This window comes from Apteryx mantelli, chromosome 2 (assembly GCF_036417845.1).
Source record: "Apteryx mantelli isolate bAptMan1 chromosome 2, bAptMan1.hap1, whole genome shotgun sequence".
NCBI classification, from domain to species: domain Eukaryota; kingdom Metazoa; phylum Chordata; class Aves; order Apterygiformes; family Apterygidae; genus Apteryx; species Apteryx mantelli.
The window spans coordinates 168,647,649-168,675,003 of NC_089979.1; the positions used below are offsets into that span (position 1 = coordinate 168,647,649).

At 43.0% G+C, this 27,355-nt stretch overlaps 1 protein-coding gene across 1 annotated transcript in view; it reads right to left on the bottom strand.

Moving 5' to 3' along the window:
- Window positions 1-27,355, bottom strand: part of LOC136991349 (obscurin-like) — a 157,830-nt gene that overhangs the window by 72,411 nt on the left and 58,064 nt on the right. The window contains exons 32-52 of the mRNA XM_067292216.1: window positions 26,841-27,107; window positions 25,741-26,004; window positions 22,869-23,132; window positions 22,259-22,522; window positions 21,681-21,944; window positions 20,855-21,118; window positions 19,137-19,400; window positions 18,361-18,627; window positions 17,124-17,390; window positions 16,161-16,427; window positions 14,532-14,798; window positions 13,078-13,350; window positions 12,360-12,626; window positions 10,548-10,814; window positions 9,733-10,002; window positions 8,505-8,771; window positions 7,895-8,161; window positions 6,844-7,110; window positions 5,860-6,132; window positions 2,921-3,187; window positions 618-890 (exon numbers count right to left, since the gene is read on the bottom strand). Coding sequence (XP_067148317.1) covers window positions 618-890; window positions 2,921-3,187; window positions 5,860-6,132; window positions 6,844-7,110; window positions 7,895-8,161; window positions 8,505-8,771; window positions 9,733-10,002; window positions 10,548-10,814; window positions 12,360-12,626; window positions 13,078-13,350; window positions 14,532-14,798; window positions 16,161-16,427; window positions 17,124-17,390; window positions 18,361-18,627; window positions 19,137-19,400; window positions 20,855-21,118; window positions 21,681-21,944; window positions 22,259-22,522; window positions 22,869-23,132; window positions 25,741-26,004; window positions 26,841-27,107 — 5,610 coding nt within the window. The remainder of the gene's footprint in view (window positions 1-617; window positions 891-2,920; window positions 3,188-5,859; window positions 6,133-6,843; window positions 7,111-7,894; window positions 8,162-8,504; window positions 8,772-9,732; window positions 10,003-10,547; window positions 10,815-12,359; window positions 12,627-13,077; window positions 13,351-14,531; window positions 14,799-16,160; window positions 16,428-17,123; window positions 17,391-18,360; window positions 18,628-19,136; window positions 19,401-20,854; window positions 21,119-21,680; window positions 21,945-22,258; window positions 22,523-22,868; window positions 23,133-25,740; window positions 26,005-26,840; window positions 27,108-27,355) is intronic.

The following is a 27,355-nucleotide window of genomic DNA, read 5'->3' on the forward strand; positions in this document are numbered from 1 at the left end:
AAAAGTATGGGAAGTTATCTTTTATGCCAAAAAATGGAAATATTCCTTGAGAATGAAAATCCTTGTCAAGAGACTCTTCTGAGCATAAGGTGGGAACAATTAGAAAACATCCCAGAAAGCAGTACAATGGAAAGGAAGTGGAAACAGGAGTGTGGTTTTTTCCGATTCTGTGATTAGGCCATATTAAATAGGATATGTAATGCTTGCACATATGGCAAGTCAGAAAGATGGGAATGCAAATGAGAGGCAGACACAAGAAGCTATCAGCACATCCGAGAAGGATTCGTCTCTAGTCAAGAGCCAAGAAAAACGCAGAGTGCTGCTTCTCTTAGTCAACGTAAGTTCCTAGAAAAGTCAACTCCACCACTATTGTAAGACAGTCATATGCTTCTAACTCATTGCTAAATGATGCTCTTTATATCCAGGTCATGACAAAAAGAACAATAAGAAAAAAGGAAAATATAAACCACCAACCATTCATTGGGTGGGAATAAGAAGTTGGGTATGAAGCAAGCAGCTTATGCAACTTTTCCTCTCTGCCACTCATCGCATTTCTCCGGGTCATTTGCCCTTACAAATCAAAAATTTAGGATTCCCCATAAGACCGCTTCCGTTACCTTTCACAGTCAGGAAGGCGGAGGTCACCGCGTCGCTGCACATAAAAGTCACCCGGCAGCTGTCCTGGGGAGTTAGGTTCTTCAGCAAGAGAAGATGCCTGCGCCCATTTTCAAAGTAAACCATCTCCGTGTTTTCTGTAGTTTTGGCAGGCTCATCATCGATCAGCCAGTTGTAATTGTAGCACTCGGGTTTGGAAAGGTAGCATTCAAAGAGGGCTTCACCTCCTTCCACTGCTTCCACATTCTCCAGGCCCTGGACGATGCTGTTCTTGGCTAGTGGAGAAGGAGAACCATCAACAATATTAATTGTGTGGCTATGCATAGCTGAATATTGACAAGCCTTGGAGCACTGCTGATTCCCATTGCTGGAAAGCTGATGGAAAGGATATGGATGTGATAAAGTATGCTTGCGGCTTTAGCTGCTAATTTCAACCACGCTCTAACACAGTGCTATATTCAAAACCGTTTTCAGTTGTGAGGTAGCTTAAAAATAATGAAAAACCTCTAGAAGCTCTAGCGTTTCATCTAGGCTTCCTCCAGAAACCTGACTTCTGTCTTTATGAATAAAGAAAAAAAATGTTGGTGTTTATACGAATCAAGCCAATATTCAATAGGAAGTGATAGTACGGGGACATAATCAGATTCCTTCCGTCCCCAAACAGGAAACATTTCCCTCAGGTCTCCCAGGCAGGCACAATTAACATCGTAACTGGGGAAATTTGAATCAACTGACAGCTTATGATAAATTCTTCCTACCTTTCATGCAAAATAAACGCATCAAGAGAATATTACAGCTGGCAAAGCTATAGGGACTGCCAACTAAGTTAACAAACCATTTCGCCAGTCCGCTTCTAGGAAACACATGAAAAATCAACATCTATGTAAACTATTTTCTGAATTATTACAAAAGCCTTATGACAATATATTAGGTTTATTTTCTCCTGCACGTGTGAGGCGAATCGTGTGGCCAGAAACATGCACAGTCACTGCAATTGCATGCATTGGTTGGCATTTGTACATAAGCAATCAGCCTGGGGCACAACTAAATGTGGGCTGCTGCACCTGGATAAAATTTGTGCCACACCAAGCACATGCACAGATTATGTGCATATAAATATAACTGACACAAACACCATAAAATGGTCATGATCGATAATATAAACCAACACTCGGAGATAGTCCTGCTCAGGATCTCTACAACCACTGTCTGGAACTGTTTGAAACATAGAAAATTAATGCTGAACTATTCCCTAGCAAAAAAAAAAAATAAAAAATAAAAAAATGTATGAGTTACTAAAAAGATTTCCATATTTTATAATACTTAGGGAGAACAATAAAGGTTTTTCAACCCCTTGCAGAATGTATAAAGTATGTTAGGATCAATCCAAGCTGTTTCTTCGAGTACTTTCTGAGTCCTAGTTTCCCTATGCATAAAAAGTGGATCCTATCTCCTCTTTTGGATTATACTCATTAATATCTGCTAGCTGTTTTTAATTCCTAAAATGGAAGGCGCTTATCAAAGTACAAAATACTATAATAAATAATACTCTGCTCCTACACTCACAATTAATTAGGCAGAAAGAACAATTTTGCCTAACAAACCATGATAATTCAGAAATCAGACCAGAACCACTATGACTGCTGATCATATTAGTTCACCTGGTGACTGAAAACAAAAATTCCTTATGCAGACATCAGAAGTGAATTATTAGACACCCGTATAAAATATATAACTATTGTTATTTTTTTATTTGCTGTTTCCGGGGCCCTCACAAATGCTGTTTACAAGTGGGAAGGTATTTCCTGAGTGATCAGTGTTTGAAATAAGTAAAATACCAAACTAGATTAGCTGCAGTTGACAATAACTGAAAATAACATTAAATTCCCCTCTCTCCATTAGTGACTGGTTTTAAAGTGCAGTGCATGTAAAAACCACTCTGTAACAGCAAAAAGTATTCTCACTATTCCTTTGGACCAGCATTATATCTGCGATATCACAGTAACTCAGCAAGACATCCCATTGCACTGAGGATGGAGCCAAATGCGGTTCATCGGAGAGGAGGTATGATACATAATCGATATAATAAGCGAGCATTAATTAGAACTAAGCTTCTGTGAAGTGTCGCAGTTTCCTATTCAGTTCCCATTAACTCCCATCCATTTTTAGCACTGCTATCAATACTGGAGCGAACACCAAAGAACGGGTTCTGATGTGTAGCTTATTGTGAGACGCTTCCATGATTTTTTCCACCTTTTATATTTGGGACCCATGATAGTCTTCCTCTTTGTCTGGAAGACCTCACCTTGAACATCAAGTGCAGCCACCACTTTAGTGCCTTCAGCTTCACAAGAATAGATGCCAGTGTCTTCTGGTACCGTAGGTTTAATTTTTAGCATGCTTACATTCCAGTCCTGCACGATAAGGACTCGCTGCCCATCTGCATGTATTTCCTGATCATTTTTCTTCCATACGGCGTGCACTGGCCTAGAATATTGGCATATGAACTCTGCTGTGCCATCTTCATCAACAGTTATATCCTGCATGGGACTGACCACTTCAATGGTTGGATCTGTCAACCAACACGTCAGGAGGGACATGCATTAGCGGATCCTCAAGGAAATAGCAACCTGGAGATTTTTGACAAGTACAGAGTTGGAGGAAGCAGGCCGAGGGAGAGTGCAAGCAAGAAGCCGACCGGGCACACCAGGGATTAGCGGTTTAGTCTTTGCTTGGGTCAGCAGCAAGCAGGATAAAGCAAAACTGGTGCATTAGAATGTAACTAGCACACCGGAAAATGGACCAGCAGCGGTTAAGGCCTGCACTTTAACAGTCCTGACCACGAACTTCTGTGCAGAACATCTGCTGGCACTCCTGCCATCATTCGTTTTCCTCTCGGCCCTGGTGAGACTCTCTAGCCTAAGCAGTGCTGGATGTGAAACACTTCTGCTTCCCAGAACATTTCAAGAGCGCAAGTCTGAGATGGAGGAGCGCAGTGGATGATGGGCTGCCCTGACTGATTTGGGCAAAAGAAAGACATCAGCATTGTTCAGTGGGACTGGGGGAAGGGGCTTGAAAAGGCAAGCTCCAGCGGAGAGCCCACTCACAGCAGCATGCGGAGCAAAGCTCCTGGACAGCTCTAACAAGGAAGGGCACTGCACAGGGAGGAGGTACTTGCTCTTTTAATTAGCCCTCTGCCAGAGGCATAGGTTTGGGAAAAATAAGAAGCTTTTCCTTTTCACCAGCTGATCTGTAGATCAGACATCTGTCTGGAATGCTCCTCCTGAAGCTCTGTGCATTGGGCTGAGGGATTTCCAATGTTACTGGCAGACCTTGGGAAGCAAAGATAGCTTGGGAAACGTCTCTCGGCATTTCGTTGCAAGGCTTGATCCTGCTCTCTAAGGCTCCCTCTGCCACCCTGTGTGTGTGCGTGTGTGTGTATGGAGAGGAGGCATCGATGGCAGATCCTGGAGACTGAAGGACTCCAGGAAGGACTGAAGAAGCAAGAAGATCTCTGTGCAATTGGGGGACTACACCACCATCCCCATAAGATGGAGAAATATGCTCCTCACAGTCAGTGTCACCACTGGTTCCAAAAGAAGGAGACTGTCCTTTTCTCACTGCCCCACCGCTGAGCTAAGAGCTTGGTGGCCCTGTTCTCCCCCTCAGCATGACAGGAAGCACCCTGGGCCTTGGGGTACACTGGGGCCTGTAATCCTCACCCCTGCTCAAGGGGGTCAGAAGGAGAGGGCAGCTCTTCCAACCTTCTCCATTCCCCCCGCTGCCCAGCCATGCAGAAAATTGACTGTTAATACAAGCACAGTTAGAATTTCACTAGTGCTTTACTTTCCTATTAAATCAAGTGTTATTGAGCAGAGCACCATAACTGGGGTGTTTTTTAAAAGGTCTTCCTCATCCTAATCCAGTTAGAGTCATATAATACTGTGACTCGGTTCACATTAAAAAAAAAAAATCTTTACTTCAGCAGAAGCACAATATATCCACATACATGTTTGTACTAGCATGAGCTTTGGGTGTTAGACCTCTACAATTCTGTGATTCTATGAAATTAAAACTTCTCAGGAGCCCTTTATCTGGCTGAATATCTAACAGCGCATTTATTTTTAATTTATTTTCTACATCCACTGGAGCTCTTTGCCTACAGCGCTCAGAACTAGATTCTGTCTCTGGAAATACTGAAGTCAAATCTGATGGCAAATGGACATGTGATTTCTCATATTTACACACTGTCTCACTGCTGCACCATTCTGATATCAGATATAAATGATCTGGCATTTCTTCTCCTCAGAGAGCAAAATTTTCTGAAGGTCCAACAAGGGACACATCAGACTGACAGGGAAGCAGATAACAATTCCTGACTACAATTCCACATTGTGGACAATCCATGCTACGGTGAATAATTATAACACAGAGGAAGACCTGAACAAAGAGAACATTTCATCCTTTACGCCTCCTTACATACTAAACCTAATATACAAATCCCTTTCCCAAGTGAGGAATAAGTGCTATTTTGGTCTGAAAAATAACAGCTTTTCCAGATGGCTATAAAAGGACTGGATGTGAAGTAACTTGCTTTACCATAAAGTCTGGAGCTCAGTGTTATTTGCAGTTTGTGGCTACCCTTACCAAATGAGGAAAATATTCATTCAACAGACAACAAAGCTTTGCCAGCACAGCGCTAACTGTTAGTATTCAACCATTAGCAATCAACTGCTGGGGCCCACTTTGCCACCGTGCTACTCCGCGGTCATACCAGCGGCTTCCAGAGGAGCTCTGGAGCCACCAGTGCATGAGTCCAAGATCTTGACTTGGGAATATGTTGAACTTAGTATATAGTGACAGTATCCAAGCTATGGTACAGCACAATAGCGCATTACGTGAACTTCTGGCCATGTGTTTTGTGGTATTATAAAAACAGCTTGGTGGGAGAATCAGGTAGCTGCACAGTGACCAAAGCACAGCCTCTTCTCCTGAATAGGTCCAGCTCTACTGAGATGTCAGGTGAAAGCAACAGCCCTGACCCTGCAACCTTTCCTCACCTGCATCATCCAAAAAGCAGATGTGGTTGTACCTACAAGACATGAGTACGGGTGGAAGGCTGCAGGACTGCTGTGTCAAAGAGGAATTTTGGAGACATTTAGTAAGGGTAGCCAGGAAGGCAGAAGCACTAGCACACTGAGCAATTGTGGAGGTGGCCATTTGTGTCTTCTCACAATGAAATACCTTTGACTAATAATTTAGCTGAAGATATAAGGGACCCCGCTCTGAAGGTGACAGTGCCTGAGTCATGGCACGCCACATCCTTTAGGGTTAGAGTGTGGACTGTCCCGTCCTGCTCAGAGATTTCTGTCACAAAGTTGTTGTGAAGGGGAGATCCATCAAGCCACCACTGTACATTCTTCACGCCCGGGCGTGAGAGCTCGCAGGTGAACGTGGCTGTCTCACCCACAAAGACGTCTGTGTTCTTTAAATCAGAAACTATGACTGCTGCTTCTTCTGTATAACAGAGCAAGAGAAGGCGCCAAAGGAAAACAAAAGCATAAACATACACACGTTCCTTCCAGCAGAAATAACCTAAGTGACAGTGCAAGTTGTCCAGGAAAATTAAATTTGTAATGCTTGTTCTGGGGAAAAAAAGACCTTACATTTCTTTCAAGGGTTTAAAAAACACCTTCCATCCTTCACCCGCTTGCAAATGAAGTATGTTTGTTTGTCTGCAAACACTGTTTCATTGAAAGAACACTATATTTCATGACTAGTTCATACCTGACTGTCCTGTGTGTCGCAGCCATCTGCACTGACATTGTATGCAGTCGCAGGCAGAAAGCTAGCTTAAGATTTAAATGGGGTATTTATTTAAACTGCTTTAAAAGATTAACAGAAATATCAACAACAATTGAAGCCATAATCAAGCATAACAAGAAATTCAGTATTTTTCATAACAGTTACTCCAAACAAATAGTATTTCAACAGCACCATCTGCTATTGTACACAGTATGGTCAGTGCTTTGAACCGCATTCACTTATAAACGCTGGTCCAACCTCAGCATGGACGTAAATATTTACATCTTCCCTGAAATCAGGAGAGAAAAGAATGGAGTTTCAGCTGTTTCCACCTGAGACAAGTTTGGTCTGTTACTGTCAAAGATACCGGAGTGAGAAATTCTGGCAGAGAAGTCGGAGCATTTTCATCCCATTTCGTCTTACCTTGTACATACACAGAACCTGTGGTGATCTCGTATCCGGTGCTACAAGTGTAATCCCCGCAGTCGTCAGGCTCCACGCCGTGAATGATTAGCTCAGCGATGCTGCCTTTCAGTTTCATCTCATATTTGTCACTGGGCTGAATGACCGTCCCTCCTTTTCTCCACTCAACAGGCGCGTCCGGCTTGGAGATCTCGCAGTGCAGGACAGCCGTTCCCCCTTCTTCGGATTCCACGTTTTTCAGCTCCTCCTTAAACAGCACCGGTAGCACTGCAATGGAGAAGCAGACACAGCAGTGACTCAGGGCTAAGCGACACGCTTGCAACTCCTCCGGCTTGGCAGGTCCCAACTTTCTGAACCACAGCTTGCCCGCTGGGAACGCCACGTCTGCGGCAGGGCTTTTGAGTTCTGCCGCGGCCAAACGCTCATGGAGATCAGCCGCTGACACCGTGATGGGACACCATTGCTGCTTCATCTAGGATCGCTGTGGGTCACAGGCCATCTAAAGGGCTTCATGTGCGCACACCCACAATTTTCAGTGTAACCAGTTAGAGGGACAACAGCACAAATCACAGTGTTTGGACATTTAATTGCTGAAACCACTCATTCTGAGCAGAACACCGGCTGTGACAGCTCAACACAGGGTCTAAAAGCAAGATCTTGTCGCCTGAGTTAAAAGACACCGTACTCTTAGTATAAACCTAATAAAACTATATAAAAGCCCATTCTAAGCATAGAGAAATACTCCAGTCTCTCTTATTATCAGGTGGCAGGCAAGTTTCCTAAATGCTCTTGTACATACCCTCCATGAGCAGCAGCTGCAGTTTTGTTCCCAACTCTCACAGTGAGATCAAAATTGCAACTGCAGAAATTGAACTGGGTTTAAAAGACACTAGATTCTTTGAAGAACGGATTGTGGATCAAACCCTGTCCTGTTGTAATTCCCAGGCACAGAGCATTAACGATAATGCAGTAATAAGGCTTCCATTTCACCTTTGTGGAGGACAGCCACAGACAAAACTTCTCTGCCCCCAAGCAAGGGTCATCTTCTTACCTTTGACTTGCAACGATGCAGAGGTCTGCTGATCCCCTGAGTCACACGTGTATTCGCCAGCATCCTGAGCCTCAGCACCATAGATAAAGAGCTCAACACATGTCCCCTCTTGCCTCATCTCATACTTGTCACTTGCTTGCAACACCTTATCTCCTTTCCTCCACTCCACAGGAGCATTAGGTTTTGTCAGCTCACAGTGCAGCATGGCCGTGCGGCCTTCCTCCACTTCTTCATTCTTCAGCCAGTGTTTGAAAAGCACAGGCACCGCTTGAAGTGCAAAGAGGAAAAGAAAGTGTAAAACAAAAACAGAAAGTGGAGGAAAGTTTTATTTTTAAGGTACTGCTAAGAACCAAAATGGTAACGGCATTCATGAAGTTCACGTACAATTCTGCTGTATTTTCCTGAAGGACAGCTGCCGGGGCAGGAATGTCTAGGTCTAAGCCAGGTGGAATTGCTCATACTACATGGGCTCCAGCACCCTTGACAAACTGCGTGGTGTCCACGGACTCGCTCTAGTACCTCAATGTCTTTCTAGTACTGAGAAGCCCCCAAAATGGATACAGTACTCCAGCTGTGATCTCACAACTGCTGAGCAAAGAGGAAATCATACCTTTAACCTCTAGTCTGGCAGTGGTCTTCCCATCAGCTGTATGGCAGCTATAGTCCCCTGAGTCCTCGCGGTTCAAATCGTAAATGACCAGTGTGTGCACATTCCCCTCCTGCTTGATGCTGCACTTCTTGCTGGAGTGGATTGCAGACGTGCCTTTCTTCCACTCCACCGGGATGTCAGGCTTGGAGACCTCACAGGACAAGTGAGCTGTGCCACCCTCCTGCAGATCCAAGCTGCGGAGCTCCTTTACAAATGTGACGGGAGCAACTGCGGGGAAAAAGCACACAAACAGTGATGCAGCTGCATAATCCAGCATCACTCCCAAATGCTCTCCGACAGGTGACCATAAGAAATCGTAACATGTCACAGTCAAATTGTCAGATTTTTTTTTTTGTTCCGTTGCTAGAAGAAAGGCCAGGACAAATTTAGATCTCATGCAGGTGCCAGTGCAACTCCAGCGTCACTTCAGTTTGTTCTAACGTCTGCAGGATCAGTCCTGCCACATGGTAACAGTTTCTAGTCTGCAGCACATATATATCACTGGCTGGCTCTCTGGACATCAGAATGGGCCTGATTTAATGACTTAGTAAGCTTTTAAGCCAACGCAGAGTAAAAATATTTAATACATCACTGATTCGATGAAACGTAATGTTTGGAAGAACCTCTGACCACCCAAACAGTATCATGTTGAATTGTTTATACACATACAGCACTGAAAAGCAGTATTAATTTATATCTACGTATCTACATGTCTACATTTAATTTATATCTACATATCTACATTTTGAACCAGATCAGAGAGGAAGAAACAATATAAGCTATTGTTCTGGCCAATCTTTTAAAATCATTCTATAGAGCTTAATGGATGTTTTTTCAGAATTTCTAAAAGAAAAGCAAAGATGATCCCCAAAACATCATAAATGGGAGATTAATTCAGAGCATATTCTTGACACACTCTTTGGCACTGATTCTGACATATCTTGGATGCTTGTTTCAGGATGAGATGTATAGTCTTCAAAGAGAGCCTGTTTCACTCCACAGACTATAAAAAGGACTAAAACGACTAGCTCAGACATAAATATCTAACTCTTGCCTCAGTTAAGTTATCTGAATCTCACACAAGATTTCCAGAGGCCCTTCCTCCCACGTACACCTCTCCAGTAACTCAAGCAGTATTGGCAGGGCTTACCAGTACCTCCTAAACCCTTCTTTCTAGGGGATTGCTCACCTTTGACCGTTAGCTGTGCCCCCGAGGTATGCTGCCCGACTTTGAAACTGATGGGCCCGCAGTCTTCTAGTGTCACCTTCCTCAGGACCAAGGTGTGACACTTCCCTTGAACTCTGATCTCATTCATTTCATTAGACTGCAGGGGAACATCCCCCAGGAACCACTGGGCATCTTGAGTTGTCTCCCGGGACAGCTTGCATTCAAAGACTGCATCTTCTCCTTCATATGAAGTGACGTCCTTCAGTGTCTCCACTATGGTTGCTGCTGGTTCTTTATGGAAAGGTCAAAAGAGTTTGATAAATACTTTCAAATGATGTCTCCTATTTTCCTGGATTAAACATTTTGTTATGCTCATTCTTGACAATACTGCATTATCTGAAAGAACTTATGTCCACAAAGCACTAAACACTATATCTATGTGCATGCATAATTTGTGATGTTGCATACTTACAGATGCATAATGTGTGTGCATATACACACATTAGGCACATACACAATACATGTGAGAGTCTATAAAGTATGCATGCTATACTGTACTGTGTGCACACAGGAGAAATACCTAATACACAACATTGAAAGGCAATATATATATTGTGGAAACGTTGCCAACAGCTTGTAGTGGGTGATATTAATATTAAACCACAGAATCATTGACTTAAGGCCCGGTTCCGATGTCTCTGAAATCACTCTGATCTCTTTGAAATCCCCATCGTTCTGTTTGGGCACAGGACATACTCTAGGTGTCAAATTACTTAATCGTGTGCCACTCCCATGGAAACAAACTCTGTTCAGCCCTTCCCCGCTTGAAGTCCCACCTTTCACAAGCACAGCCGCCGTGGTTTGCTGGTCCCCTGTGTCGCACAGGTACTCTCCAGCATCAGCTTTGCTCAAGTTGCGAATTGTCAGCTCAGCCACAGAACCATCTTGGCACATTTTGTATTTGTCACTTGGCCACAGCACTGTCCCAGCCTTCTTCCACTGCACAGTGGCATTTGCTTTTGAGATTTCACAGCTCAGAGTGATAGTACCTCCTTCTTCTGCTTGCTGGTTCTGCAGGGGTTGCGTAAAGATCACCGGCAAAGCTAAACCAAGATAATCAGAGGAAGATGTTTAAGTTTCATTGCTGACTGTATCTCACCAATTCACTCATGTGAACTTGATCCTGCTTCACAGTTGTAATCTGATTTGCTCTTTTCCCTCTATGCTTCTGAATATATGAGTCTTTTTTCGGGACATATTGATAACATGTGACCATACCAAGTGAATTAATTCTGTACTATCTTTAGTATTAGTAAGCAGAAAGGCTGCTAAAGCCCTAAGTGGTACATGTAGTAAAACTGTAGCACCATTCCAAATCTCAGTTACAAGGTCTTTAAAACCCAAACAAGCAATGATAGAAAGTGCTGGATTTCCAGGAGTACTAAGCACTTCGTGCTCCCCACTGATCTCTGGGCACTGACTGCACACCCCGAGCATCTCTGGAAATGAGTTCCATTTTATGCAGGAGCCGTCACTGGTATGGATTCTTAAGCATCCAAGTGCCTGAAATCCTCATCACAGAACAGGACCAGTCTCTCTGCCACCCTGTCCTTGAAACGTACATTATGGAACGTTTAAACTAACACAGAGCTACCAAAAAGGTGAAGTGAAAGCCTTTTGTCACCTTTCACCACCAAGGATGCCATAGTTTGCTCATCGCCAGAATCACAGACGTAGTCCCCAGCATCCTTCAGCTGTAGCTCGTGGATGAGTAGCCCTACAACAGAGCCCATCTGCTTCATCTCGTATTTGTTGCTGGCTTGGAGCAAGACCGACCCTTTTTTCCATCTCACTGGTGCATCATGTTTTGAGAGTTCAGCATGAAGGGTCACCGTAGAGCCTTCCTTGGCTTCCTGGTTTTGGAGCTTTTTTACAAAGACTGCTGGAATGGCTGGGACCACACACAGAGACACAAAAGGACAGATACGCTCAGTACAGCTGCTTATAGGACAAATATTCAGGCACTGCTAGATCCTGGAGCTAGTGTGAGAGCAGGCAGGTACAAGCCCTTCACGAGAGAGACCTCATGGGATATTTTAAAAGACAGCATTTCACATTAATTTCATGGCCCCTATTTACATTAGTCGATCTTTTATCTCAGGAAAAGCTACGTTAACGTTGTATTTGGATCGGGGTGGATTTTTAAAAGCAGACAAACTGACACGTTACACCTGTTTTTAGGAGCCTAGACACTGAAAGTACTTTGGTGGCTCACTTCTCAGCTGCAGCTGAGTGCCCTGGTAAGTTTGAGCACTTGGACTCTGGAGCACCATTTGCCCAGGCGGGACTGCAGCTCAAAGGACAGAGGTGGTTAAGGATCAAAATTGTCTGTCTGGTCACTCAGACAGAAGCCCCTGGGGTCTAGAACTGTGCAAGCAGTTATTACACCTGCATCTCTCCATGTTCATTGCTGAAGACACTTACTAGAGGATTTAAAACAACTTCTGAAAGCAAAAAGACTGCATCCTCAGCTGCTGTATGCCAGCAAAGTTCATCGGAAGTCAAGGACAGTAGATAACATCCACACGCTAGTACTAAGTTATGAAAGTGGAATAAGTCTTTCTTAAAAACAAAACAAAACAGCTTACCTTTAACAGTTAAAGTGGCTGCTCTTTGCTGGTTTCCATTATCACAGATGTATTTGCCCGAGTCTTCTGGTTTTAAATGATAAATTTTTAAAGTATGGATTGTTCCCTCTTGCCTAATTTCATACTTGGAGCCTGGGGAAATCACTTGGGAGCCCTTCTTCCATTCCACCGTGACATTAGGCTGGGAGACCTGACAGTGAAGGATGGCCGTTTCTTCTTCCTGCAATTCTGTGTCCTGTAATTTCTCCTTAAAGACTGGAGGTGGCACTGAAATTACAAACACAGCAGAGGTGAATTTACAGTCACCCATATCTTGCTTCCCTACAGTTGCAACTTACAGTTGAACAGTTAAGTATTAAAAAAAAGCTTTAACTTCTGTGTAAGATACTGGGGTGGTTAAAACAAGTGAACGGATTTTGAATGAAAGCCATTGGCAGATGTTTCTAGAAGTTAAGGAAATACTAATAAAAAATTTTGCACATATTTTGTCTAGTTCAGATGGCATGGGGACTTTGACCAGGCAAGCAGTTTCGAAAAGGGAAGGAGAAGGACGTTTGAGAATTTCTTCTGCCTCCAAATCACTCTGGAGCTCAAGCACGAGCACCTGACTACGGTCAGTTAGCAAGGAGTGAACGATGGACAGGATGGGCCTTGTACTGCCAGCACGCGCAAAATCAAATTGCTGCCTATTCTCTCCAGTCCTGTTCCTCTCTCTTACCTTTTACTGTGAGCATTGCTGTAGATGTGTGTGGTCCCACTCGGAAAGCAACAGCCCCAATGTCCTGCTCAGTCACCTTCCTTAACGTCAGGGTGTGAATCTTCCCCTTTTCCACGGAGATTTCATTCATTTCATTGTTTTGCAGAGCAACATCCTGCAGCTTCCATTCAACGTCCCTTGCGTTCTCATGAGAAACTTGGCACTGAAAAGTCACGTCGTCCCCCTCAAACACCACCATGTCCTTTAGGCCACTCACAATGGTCACGTCAGGCTCTGCAAAAAGTCCAGGGTTCAGTAGTCAAGCCACGAAAGCCAAAGTGTGGACCAAATCATAGAATTATAAAATAACCTAGGCTGGAAGGGACCTCTGGAGGTCACCTGATCCAACCACTGCTCAAAGCAGGGCCAACTTAGAGGAGGTTGCTCAGGGCCTCGACCAGCAGAGTTTTAAGTATCTCCAAGGATGGAGAGATCACAGCTTCTCAAATTACATATTTTGAACTCTGATGTGTGACCACTTTCAGCCAGGGGGTTCAGTGACATAGCCAATATCTTTCAGGAGTGGTTTTCTCACTCTTTCTTCCTCTCTCTCAGAGATTCGTTCCATTCGTTAATTTTTTTAATTACTTATTGTTTGATCCTGTAATTGGGCGAATAGACCTTGAATACCAGCTTCCAAGTTCAGGATTTGGATATCTGTTGTTTGCACTCAGGCATCTTCAGATTACGTTAAACACATTAAAATCACATCAAAAACTGATCCCACTGTGCTGGTGCTCCAGTCTGGCTGGGTATCAGGGAGGCACCGTGCCCTCAGCAGGGCCAACAGGGTTAGCAGGAGCAACGGGCTTTTGCATTTCAGTTTGCGTCCTGCTTCTATCACAGCTGGGCACTTGCAGATCTGTGCAAAGATCGCACAGCCTGCAACGAGGCAGAAGCTACACCCTGAATCTCGTGGGCAATACTGAAGGGGAAGAAACACAGTCCTCACTTGAGCAAATACAATAGAGATTTATACAACGGAGGTCACCCTACGTGTGAAAAGGGGTGCAGTTGGGCATAGTATATAGAGCATCCATAATATATAGAGCAGCCTATAGAGTGGCTAGAAGTGATTGTTCCACACTAGTGACCCAGTCTGAAAGACAGCTCTGTCTGTAATGAATTAGGGCCAGATGCAGTTGGCAGGTGACTGGAAGCTGGGGACGACCCATCTGATCACTCACATGATGTCGAGCAAACGCTCAAAGCCACATGAGCAGAAACTTACAGCTGCCTCATCCTCTCCGGGCCCCCAAGCAAACCAGTGCATTTATTCACTGATCATAATAAGATTTTGTATGGCTTCATGATACCCTTCCTGTACTCTGGGTGCATGTATTACAACAGTAACATGTTGCAAAATCTTAGCACGTTGAACTGAAAATCCCCTTGCCCCAGTGAACGGCTCTTGCCTTTCACAGTCAGCTTTGCAGAGGTTGTCTCATCCCCAGCCTTGCAGGAATACTCTCCGACGTCGCTAGGCTCCAAGTGGTGGATACGCAGTTCGCGGAGGGTGCCGTCCTGCCACATTTCATACTTGGAACTTGGGCGAAGCACGACTCCATCTTTGCTCCACTCCACCGCTGCTTTGCCTACGGTGATCTCACAGCGCAGCCTGGCCGTTCCTCCCATTTCCACTTGCTCGCTCTTCAGCTGTTGCTTCAGCCGAGGTTTGATGGCTGCAAAGTTGAGAGCAATTAATACACAACCCATTAGCTTGAATGTACGAATGTGGCTTCTGCCCAGCTCAGCACAAGGAACCTGGGGTCTGAAGCTGCAGAACAAATGTGCATTTGGTGATTACGTGATAATGACAAAAAAAATTTTTTTTATTCTGTATATCTAGAAAAGGAGCGGATCAGACAGCTCCTCAGATGTGTTCACTTCTCAAAGGCAAGGGCATGCACCTTGTAACAGTACCTTTCACACAACTTATCTTGATCCTGAAAATTCTCAAATGGATCAATCACAGAATCACAGAATGGTTGAGGTTGGAAGGGACCTCTGGAGATCATCGAGTCCAACCCCCCTGCTCAAGCAGGGTCACCTAGAGCATGTTGCACAGGATCGCGTCCAGGCGGCTTTTGAATATCTCCAGAGAAGATCATCAAGATCATGTCTAAGCAGAATCTGGTACTTGATGACTAAAACGAATTTAGACTAAAACTAGTCTAAATCTGTTGATGTTATGGAGATACTCCTCACTTCCAACACTATAAACAATGTAAGCAAATGCTTTATTTCGCTGCTGTCTTTTCAAGACCCTAGACTGTCAACAGTAAGTCCTTCCAGCGCATGGACAAATAAATGCACCGCGCTCATTCAAACCAGGCTCAGACAACAGCTTGTCATCAACAAAAGCGAGAAGGGAATATCCATCCCATGTGCATGAGCAGTTGAGAAAAGGGGAATTTCAGTGCTTGTGGTTCTCCTGTCTAGCTCCTGTTGCGATATATCTAAAGCAAGCACAGGACTCCTAGGTGAGCCAGCAGCTGCTTTCATGGCTCAGATTCAGCCACCAGGAGTTTGAAAAGCTGTGGCTTAGATCGAAAACACAAGTTCCAGCCAACAAATGAGACAGTCACAAACCTTTCACAGACCATGATTAGCAACACACATTATTCCTGGTTTGTTTAAATGCACGATGTTTTCAGGATTTTCATGAGAGGACAATGAAAAACAGAAAGCAATACAAAACAACACACTTTTGTAACTGGCCTATGATTAATTATTGATCCAGCTGAACCAGTAATTAATGCAAAGCGCCAAAAATAAAGATCTATTAGAATTTCAAAATCCCCATGATGCAAAGTTTCTTGCTTTTATTAATAGTAGAGGAATGAGCCTAGATACTGTGCCTTATAGACTTAAATAGACATTCTCTGAATCCCTTCCAATAAAATTCATTTCTCCATCTTCTGATTTATCACTGAGCACCTGCTTGGCTCTTTATCTTACTTTTGGAAGGACTTAACAGAATATCAACCACACAATTGCACAAAACCCTTCTAGCCTCTGCTCCATTTTGGTGCAATGCTAACCATTCACTCTGAGGACTGCTGTGCTCTGCTGGTCTCCTGTATCACACGTATAATCGGAGGCATCTTCTGGTTCTACATTGTGGATCACGAGTTCCGCTATGCGACCGTTTAAATTAATGTCATATTTGGCACATGGGAAGAGCTCCATGGTGCCTTTCCTCCACTCCACAGTTGCCTTATCCTTTGTCAGCTCACACTGGAATTTCACTGCAGCTCCTTCTTCCACATCCTTGTCCTTGAGCTCCTTTTTGAAAAGGACTGGCAAGGCTAAAAGAAGGGGAAAAAAAGAAAAAACAGGAGCCTGAGTCATGTCCTGCTTACCATGTCTAGACTGACTTTCAGGGGAACAAAGTTACTGTGATTTTCAAGTGCTACATTCCCAGGCAGGATCCACGTTTTCTAGTTTGCCTGGAGCTGGTAACAGATCTTGCCGCAACAGAAGCAGACATCTGCACCTAAAAAGTTTCTTTCCTGTATTCCTTGGGTCAAATCCTTTCCAGGGTTGAATTATTTGAATGAACTTATCCTTTGGTTGATCTCAAAGATCTCAAAAGAAAAAAAAAATACAGAAAACTCCACGGACAGCCTTGAGAAATCAGAAAGGTAGTTAGGAGTCTCTTTCCAGGATTTGGAAGAAAATCCTTTTTTAAATACATAAGTCACATGTCACGTGAAATGTCCAGACATTATGCTAAAGCCTTGTTCTTCCTTTAATCTCTCCCAAGCTGTAAGGCTAAAAAGTGTTTCTTCTTATAATCCAACACACCAATGCAGCACTGGAATAACAAAGTATCTTCCTCTTCCATTCTCGTTTAAAAAAAAAACAAACAAAAACCGGGTGCATCAGATGCAAAGGGAAATATTTATGGGCAAAATATTATGCACTTCAAAATAATCATATTCAAGCTGTTGCTTTGTGTGGGATGATATCTACTGCTTTATGAATCAGCTCACACCACCTACCTTTCACATTTAAAGATGCCTTTGTTTCCTGATCCCCACTATCACAGCTGTATTCTCCTGTATCTTCTAATTTGAGATTATGTATTAAGAGCTCTACCAAGCACTCCCTCTGCCTCATTTCATATTTCTGGCTGGGCTGCAGCTCCACTCCTCCTTTCTTCCATTCCACTGCGGCACTGGGTTTTGACAGCTCACAACAGAACGTAGCTGTACTTCCTTCCTCAGTTTCCTTATTTTGAAGGGGTTGTTTAAATGTGACAGGCAGGGCTGCAAAATGTGAGAGGTAAATGTTTTAACAGTGCTTTACTCCTGAACGGACCCAATCCTACCATCGTTCTTCAGAAACGGTCTGTTCTCCTGATTCCACAATCCTTGGGCTGCAGCTCTCTTTCTTGGTAGCATCCTTCTTGAATCATTAGGTGAAACAAGAGGCGAGGACAGATTGTGAAATTAGGGACACAGTTGGTCTCACAAAGTGGTCCACCGAATGGTCTCCACGCCAGTGTCTCCACGCCAGCTAGGGATGGTTTAGTCAAAGAACACGGGGACACAGCGGGATGCTCTTTCTCTTACATGGACCCTTGTTCTTCCTTAATAAACATCTGTGAGTTTGCAATATTTGGCTGACAGACTTGATCCCCAAATAAAACTTCTGCCAACATCTAAAAGACCAAGTCAGCACTCAAGAACAGGAATAGATAGCACAGTAAGATGAAAATAAGACAACAAATGGAAGAGGAAGGGGAAATTCAGACTTCAGAAAAGATCTTGCTCAATTTGGAAGAAAGGGCTGAGGAAAACCCATGAGGACACAGCTGTTTACACTCAAAGTTCATACGTGAGGCTCAAAGCCTCAAGTAATAATACTGCGCATTCAGAACATGTTACAGAAATCCTTTAGCCACAGCTCTGCCCAGTCGTCGCATCCCTTAGGCCTACCAAAGCCATGAACAATCATTCCCCAAATTCCCATATGCAGCCAAACTCCCTGCACTCAGAGGGCATAAGGATTCATTATATTTTGACATCCTGGCAAGGTTTAATTGCTTTGATGCTGATTAATCATTCCAGATACTATAAGCAGAACCCTTCTACCCTGACCATGTGTCAGGCTCAAGTCGAATATGTATGCTGCTATCGAAGACCAGCAACAAAGCAAATAAAGAGCAGTAGGGATCATTGAGAGACGCTCCTTTCACTCCGTGTTTACTGAGTCAAGGGTCAGCACTCTGCCTACCATGCACAGTGACTGCAGCCGTTGTCTGCTGATGTCCAGAGTCACAGGTGTACTTTCCTGAATCTTTCAGTTCTAAGTCATGAATGACCAGCTCCGTAGTGGAGCCCTGCTGCTTCATCTCGTATTTCAAACCAGGGTAGAGAATAATATCTCCTTTCCTCCACTCCACTAGAGCATTGGGTTTGGTAAGCTCACACTTCAGTGTTACTGTACCACCTTCTTCTGTATTGGCATCTTGAAGCTCTTGTTTAAAAAGTGCCGGCAGGGCTATGAAATAGAAACATAACTTGCAACATACTGCAAATTGGTTTTGGGAAAGAAAAAATAGAAAGAAATTGCAAACACCAAAATAGCTTTTTGCAGATGGATCTAAACATCAAAGCTCTAAATCCAAACTACAAGGTTATTTTCCCTGAGAGGTAATAGGAATATCTGCAGAACAAAGTTGTTGATTTCAAGAAGTCACATTGGCCAGCAAGTATGTACAGGCTTCATCTAATCTAAGACCTAAAGGCAGCAGAAGATTTTGCCAACTATAAAAGTAATTGACGTGTCCTGATCACTGAAGAGGTCTTCTACAGATCTGCAGGAGGGCACAGGAGAATACAGAACAATATTTTCAGGTATACACAGCCTGGAGATCATCAAAGACAAGGAATACTATTTCAAATAAATGGAACTTCAGTTAATAAGGTTGGACAAACAGAGATAGAAAACAGAACACCTGATAGGAGAGGACAGACTTTTCTAGTCAGGAAAGAGGAGATAATTTTTACCCTGGACTGTTAACACAGCTGTAGACTGGTGCTCTCCACACACACAGATGTAGTCTCCTGCATCCTTCTCAGCTATTTCACGAATCATCAGCTCTGTCTTGGTCCCTTCCTGCCTCATTTTGTATTTCTCACTTGCTTTGAGGATCCGCTGGTCTTTCCTCCACTCCACAGGAGCAGCTTTGGTAAGCTCACAGTGCAGAACAACATCTTCACCTTCTTTTGCTTCCTTGTTCATTAGCTCGTCCTTAAAAAGTGGTGGCAGGGCTAAAGGATGCAACACGGACAAGTGGTCATCAGAAAAGCAGAATTCAAATCCCAATTTCTTTTTGGTACTTGGGATTATTTCCCCTTATGCCTCCCTTTTTCATCCTATTCTAAACTTGCTTAGCAATAGCCAAGTTCAGAAACTCTGAAAGGATCCTTCTTCAAGCGTGATGCGAGCATGGTTTCACTTACCATCAACAATTAATTCCCTGACTGTCTGCTGCTTTTCATAGGGAAAAAGCAATACAGAGATACACAGTTCTACTGGATACAGTAGCATTTTACTTACATAGGTATGATTTTACTTAGATAGGTATGATTTCCAGGAGGCTGGTAGAGCGATTTTGTTTGTTTGACTGAAAACTATATACATGAAAGCATCCAGAGTTCAAAAGAAACCTATTTCTGTTTTGAAATTGAAGTCTGAAGGGCCATAACATGCAACGGGAGAATTTCAGGTTCTCACTTTCCCATTTTGGAAATCTGAGCCGAAGGAAGAACAAACTACAGGAACATTAACCTCAAAGAAACTAATTCTTAACATCTAAGCCACAAACCTGCCTTGTGCACAGCTAATATTAATGGGGAGGGAGTGCAAACACAGACCACTTCTCAGACAGGTCAGAAAAAAAGCATGTTTCAGGAAAGCCCAGGAGAGAGTTAGAAGTTGCTGGAAAAAGCTGGTGGGGACAGAACTGGGTCCCTTTGACCACAGTTCCTCAAAGCCAAGGAAGGTTCCTGCACTAAAACACATGCCCATTAATGAGAGGAGAGCAGAACATCAGGTAATGAGATTATTAACATAAAACAAGGATTTATTTCTGATTTGGTTTATTGGGAGCTGGTAGAACAAAGAAGAGTGTAACTGCTGAAAACCTGTCTTTTTTTTTTTTAATTCCTAACTGTCAAGGTAGTTTCTACTTTGCTGGTCCCCACATAGAGGTTTAGTCCCCCACATCCTTCAAACCTAGGTTATGAAATAGCATAAAGTGCTCTGAAATAGCACCTCTTATCACATTTTGCATTTATGATTTTAAAAATCTGGTGCCCTTTCTGCCAGTCCCCAGGAACAGCCATGGCCAGGTCACAGAGCAGAGTGACCTCTCCTCCCTCTTGGGCTTCCCCATCCCTCACTACTTGTTTGAACAGTGAGGAAGTGAAACAAAGGAGATGAGGGGGAAACAAGCTAGAAAATGTAAGTGCCCAAGAACAGGAAGCTTGAGAAGAAAAGAAAAAAACCCATCTCATTTCCTCCTTTTGGGGGGAGAGGGATTAATAATGCCCCCGAATTTGTGTTGAGCAAATCTTTTTCAGAAAGAAATGAGCTATGCATAGAACAAGAGAAGACAAAGGGAAAAAGCAAAGGCAGGCTACTGATCCAGGGCTGAAAGAGCTGAATTTCAGAGTGATATCTATCCATAGAGCTAGTTATTAATTTAATAGTGCCTTTTTACCATGGACTGTTAAGGTTGCTGTTGTCTTCCGGTCACCACAAACACAGGTGTAATCTCCAGCGTCTTTGACTTCTAGGTCATGAATGACCAGCTCTGCAGTAGTGCCAAGTTGTCTCATTTGATATTTGTCACTTGCTTTGAGCACTTTGGACCCTATTTTCCACTGCACGGGAGCTGCTTTGCTTAGTTCACAACACAGAGAAACTGATGCTCCTTCTGTAACTTCTTCATTTTTCAATTCTTCCTTGAAAAGCGCCGGCAGGGCTGGGAATGGAAAGTCAATACACAGCGTATTTAAACTAAGACCTCTGCAGTTTGCAGTTGGCATCAAGAACCCTTTTAATTTATGTTTAAATCTTGCCAAGTCAGGGACTTTAGTCTAGCCATTCAGGTTGAGGTTATCACTACGATGATCTGGAAAACTGAACCCAGCAGTAACAGCAGGAAAAGAAGAACTGTGCTGAAAGAAGAACTGTGTCAAAATACAAGTGGCTGGATGGATTCAAGATGTAACCTAGAGAATGTATCTCAGGGCCACCCTCCATGGGGGCAGGATATCTCAGCTGGTCGAACACCAGCATTCCTAGGCACTATTCCTTTAAATTTACAGGATAGCAGCTTGTCCGCATGGAGAAACAGCCATTTCCTCTACTCCCTTTGCAGGGATATCAGACCAAATTAAGATGGCAGAACAAGAAGTTCTCCTTTCCTGCACACACGAATTCCTAGGAAAAAGTCTAAAGCTGGTAGCTGAATGATTTACACAGTACTAGTATCCTTCAGAGAAGCAAATTAAAATAAACACACATCTGCAAGGTGAATTTACCATTCACTGTCAGAGAAGCAGTGGTGCATTGGTTCCCACACACACACGTGTAGTCTCCCGCATCCTGCAGATCTAGCTCACGAATTTCGAGCTCAGCAACGGCATCATCCTGTCGCATGATGTATTTTTCACTTGCTCTGAGTATTTTGTTCCCTTTCTTCCATGACACAGATGCAGCCTTGGTCAGCTCGCAGTGCAGAGTTGCTGTTTGGCATTCTATGGCCTCCAGGTTCTTCAGTTCTTCTTTGAATATTGCAGGCAGGGCTGAAGGTCACAGAACGGACAAAGACATTAAAAACGACAAAATCCACACAGCTGATGGTAGGGAGAGGGAGAAGTTTGCTAAGGTACAGAAGCAGAGAACACTTTACGGTGGGAACAGTTTCCGCATAATTCTAGGACATTAAACAAACCAATAGACAAAGAAGAAAATCAGCCTGGATGCAACCAGATCTTAGAGACAGCTTACAAGTTAAATGAAACAAATTCAACCACAGGTGAACACACAACAAATAGCAGATGAGCTGGTAGAGAAATACACGGTGTTGACAATACAGATAGATGTATATGGTTTTTACCATGCACTGTCAAGGCAGCTGTTGTCTCCTGTTCTCCACACACGCAAGTGTATTCTCCAGCATCCTTCAATTCTACGTCATGGATAAGCAGCTTTGTGACCGTGCCCTCCTGTCTCATTTTGTATTTGTCGCTGACTTTAAGCAAACTGCTCCCCTTTCTCCACTCTACTTGAGCGACTTTGGTCAGCTCACAGTGCAGAGTGGCTGTTTGACCTTCTGTTACTTCCTCGTCCTTCAGGCTTTCCTTGATGCCTGCAGGCAGAGCTGAGGATGTAATGGACAGAGTGTTAAAATGGAGCAGCAAACACAACCTCCAGGTGAAGGGCAGGGGTGGGGGAAGGAAAAGCTAGAGGAAGAGTGGCGAGCTGCCTTAGGGCCTGATCTTGCATGTACTTCACAAGAGGATCAGGTCCTAAATATATGTATTGCATTAGGAGTTGGGGTGCAGGTCTTTCCAAATAAACCATAAAATGTGAATTAATTCTCATGACCATGACATGTAAAGTCAGACTCAGAGAAACTATGCAGAGATGACAACGGACACAGGCAACAAAACAAATCCAACCCATAAGCCTGATAATTAGGACATCTACATGATAATGGTTATTACCGTATACTGCTAAGGAAGCTGTGCACTGCTTGTCCCCACACACGCAAGTATAATCACCAGCATCATTCTCATTTAGATTATGGATCACCAGTTCTGCAGTGGCATCCTTCTGCCTCATTTTGTATTTCTCACTAGGTTTGAGTAACGTACATCCCTTTTTCCACTCCACTGAAGCCGTTTTGGTCAACTCACAGCGCAGAGTGACTACTCCACCCTCAGTAGCTTCTTCATTTCTTAATTCTTCTTTGAAGAGAGCAGGAAGGGCTAAGAACAAAGCAAACATTTTCATGACATGCTGTACTTGGTCACCAAAACAAAAAGAATAAACAGCAGGAATGGGAGGAAGTCTTCACGTATAGACAAAGCTCTAATTTCCTCAGTATAATTCAGTCTGAGAAAATAACATAGCCGGTTACACCATGGTCAGGAAGAAAAGCTAAAGAAAAAATATATAAGGTTTTGCCTTATGTGCTAAGGATACCTACACAACTAGCCCAAGAGTCAGAATGAAGCTGAGGAGCAGAATTGGACTGACCTCTCGAAAGTGCTTGGGTAATAATAAAAAAGAAAAAGAAGAGGAAGGGTGTCTCCATTGTGGACATCTGATAAAGGCCATCACAGCAGGAAGTTCAGGTGTATCCTCATACCTATCCCCCTTTTGAAACAGCTAACAATCATTCGGAGCATAAGACTGGATGGTAATGTGGTAATATTAGTTGGGGAAGCAATAGGATGGGACAATGTCTGCTAAATCTTTGGAATGGCGTGAAGACCACTTTTGTACATAGAATGTGTAGGAAAGAACAGGAGAGAAGGCTCTCCAAGTTCTGACTCTGACTAGTAAGAAATAAATATTTGAGACTACGGATGAAGAGGATAACTGGGCTCACACCAATTATGAAGCAGAAGAGCTCATGGTTTTTAGAAATAGCAATAATGGAGAAGAACAAAAGGAAACTTCTGTTTGCAGCAAGAAAGCAAGATTAAATAAATGCAAGAATTGTTATTTATGACCAAGCAGAAACAAACTTACAGGACAAGGCAGTGTGACAAAGTGGTAACTTCTTGAAGAAACAATATCAAGGGCAATAATTACAATATTAACTACAAACTATCCCTCCTCAAGGAAACATCAGGAATAGCCTGCCTAAATCACAAATTCTTCAATGGCCTGAAACTCAAGAGACCTATAAAATGCGAGAGATATTAATGAGCGTGAAGTAATTATTACAGAACATAGGGCCAAAATGAGAAAGGCCAGGTACCCTGCATGTCTCAAGAAGTTCAGGGGCAGTCCCTCATTCCTGGGCTCTGTCATCTGATGGGCAAAGGGAGGGAGAAACTCACAGTGGAAGAATGAATTGAGCAAAGTTCCTCAAGACTCTGTCTGGAGTTCAGTACTATTCAGGATTTTCTTTAGTGATGTGGACAATGAAATTCAGAGTAGTCTTATTAAATTTGCAGATGATACAAAGCTGGGAAGGAAGAGAAGCTCAAAGCACTTTGCGAGAGGATTAGGATGAAGAGGATCTTGACAAAACAGTGGTGTGAAAAATAGGCTGCAATTCAGCAAGAGCAGGTGCAAAATATATTCAGGAGCAGTCAGCAACACAAGTACAAGATGGGGAGCAATAGGGAGCAGATCTGCAGAGAGGGATTTGGGGTTAACAAGAGATCACATAGCAAATTCAAGTCAAAAGTGCAATTTCGATGTGAATAAAGCAATCATCATAATAGGATATATAAACGGGAGTGTCATATGCAAGACATACGAAGTTCCTTCATCCTACTCCACTCTGGTAAAACCTCGGATGGAGCATTTTTGTCCATTTTGGGGCACCACACTTCTAGAAAGATGTGGATCAACTGAAGATGGTCCAGAAAGCAACAAGGGTGGGCCAAAGTCTAGAAAACATGACTTATGCAGAAAAAGTAAAAGACTTGAAGTTGCTTAGGCCAGAAAAGAGAAGATAAAATGGAGACATGACAAAAGTTTTCAAATCTGTAGAAGAGTTTCAGAAAGAGAATGATAATAAATATTTCTCCATGTCCACAGAAAATGGGACAAGAAGTAATGACTTAAGCCAACCTAAGAAAGATTTTGGTTTGGCACTGGGAAGAACTTTCCAGCAATAATGATAGTCAGGCAGTGGAGTGAGTTATTGAAGGTATTGTGGATTCTTTACCACTGGAGGTTTTTAAGCACAGGCTAGGCAGAGGTGCCTTGGGGCTCAAGGGTGGACTAGATAATCTGCAGAATCCTTTCCAGTTCTATTTTCTATAGTTAAACTGGGGGTTCAAGACTGAAATCATCCTTTTTATTGGTAAATATCAAGATGAAAAGGTCTTGGTAGCAGAGCAAAGAAACTGATTCGTTGACTTTCCAGGTGAGAAAGATGGATGTAACTCTACTGCTTGCTGTCCTCGCTGTCAAGTTCAAGAATCAAGTTCTGTTTGTGTTATTTAAAATTATCTGTCAAATCTTAACATAAAGTGATCTTAGATTTCAAGTGAAGAAAAATGAATGCACCAGCTACTCCATCTCTCCCCGCTCAAGTCCAAAGCAGGTAAAGCAAAACAAAAAATGCAAGCAAGTGGAATCCTTCAGCTTTAAGTGTGATATAAAGCAGTGTAACCATGCATCAACCAGAGCAGGAAGAGGAAAACAGAGAAGAATATTAGTATAACCAATGAAACTAGAATTCTAGTTAGAAATGGATGAAAATCAGAAAAAAAAGGCAAGAAAACACATTATAAAAACAATTAATGATGGCAAGAGAAAGAATTCATTTTGAGTCAGTATTGAGGCTTCTAGAGGAGGTAAGAGAAATGTCACACATTAAAATCTGACTTTCTGATTCAGGTATTTTACCATGCACTATCAGTGCTGCAGTAGTCTTCTTGTCTCCACACACGCAGGTATAGTCCCCAGCATCCTTGACTTCTAAAGCATGGATCAGCAGTTGTGTAGTGGTACCTTCCTGTCTCATAGTGTATTTTTCACTTGATTTGAGCACTTTGTGCTTCTTTTTCCACTCCACAGAGGCAGCCCTAGATAGCTCACATTGGAGTGTGGCTGTTTCACCTTCTGTGGCTTCCTCATTCTTCATTTCTTCCTTGAAGTGTACAGGCAATGCTGAGGAATTCAAAATGAACAGAATGCATGACCATAGCAGCTATCCAAATAACTATTTATCTGTGGTCCATGGACTACATGTGACAAGCAAAGCTTTCCCTAATAACGCAGGATTAATGATCACTCTGAGAACCACATGATGGTGACTTGAGAAAGGTGGAGAACACCTTGCTCACAAGGCAGAGGTTTTTCTTACAGACTGCTCTGTGGAAGGAAAATAGAGAACCACACCAGTCTCGATTTCTTCAAACTCTGCAGGACTGAGTCCTGCATTACTTTGGCTATTGCCTAGCAAAACAGAAAATAAAGCCTAACTGGAATGTCTGTTCTATCGCAATGCAAATCATTTCTAAAAAGGTTTGTAAATGATAGCTATCTGAGGCATCAATCTCACTTTTCCATGAGATGTCTCCTCAGAACACGGTTAAGTAGACCTTAACTGTCATATTATTCTCAAAGAATGTTTAATACCAGGCTGAAAACTATCTCAAAAATATCCCATCATTAAATCGTAATATTCTCTGCCTTAGGATTGTAACGTCATTACAATCAACATAGTGATGACATATGATAGTCCTTTTTTAGGAACTACTACTGAACGTGAACATCAAAGTGAGTTGGAACCAAGACGAATATCCCAACGGAACCTGGAATTTTTGCAGTGAATGCTTGACCAGTACCTGATACTGACCAGCACATTCAGGCCCTTATTTCTATGTCCATCCAGTTTTCTAAACTGATCAGAAACAGGGTTCCAATTTCGAAGCTGATACTACCATGCTTTTAAAAAACAGATGGTTGAAAATAATGCACTGAAATGGGAATATATTTTTTACCGTTCACTTTTAGTGCAGCTGTGGTTTCCTGATCTCCATAGCGGCATGTGTAATCTCCAGCATCTGTCAGATCTAAATCACGAATCATCAGCTCGGCAATTGAGCCCTCAAGTTTTATGGTGAACTTCTCATCTGGCTTCAGGACTCTGTCACCTTTTCTCCATTCCACGGAAGCTGCAGGCTTGTTCAGTTCACAGCATAAAGTGGCCATGCCACTTTCTGTGGCTTCCATGTTCTTCAATTCTTTCTTAAAATGTGGAGGAAGGGCTGAAGATCATAGGTTAAGAGAGAGCACTTTAAAAATGAGGAAATACTGCATCTTGATTGCTCCACTGGATTAAAACCCTTAAGCTCTAAAAATTTTGATTAAAATATACGGTACCTGAGTGGCAAATTACAGTGATTTCAGGGGCATCCCTGCCTTTTGCTTTCCAATAGGCCACATTTGGCATTGTCACAACTGAACTGGAAATCAGTGTTGCAAAACTCAGTATCAGAAGATATGCTTTAAAGGC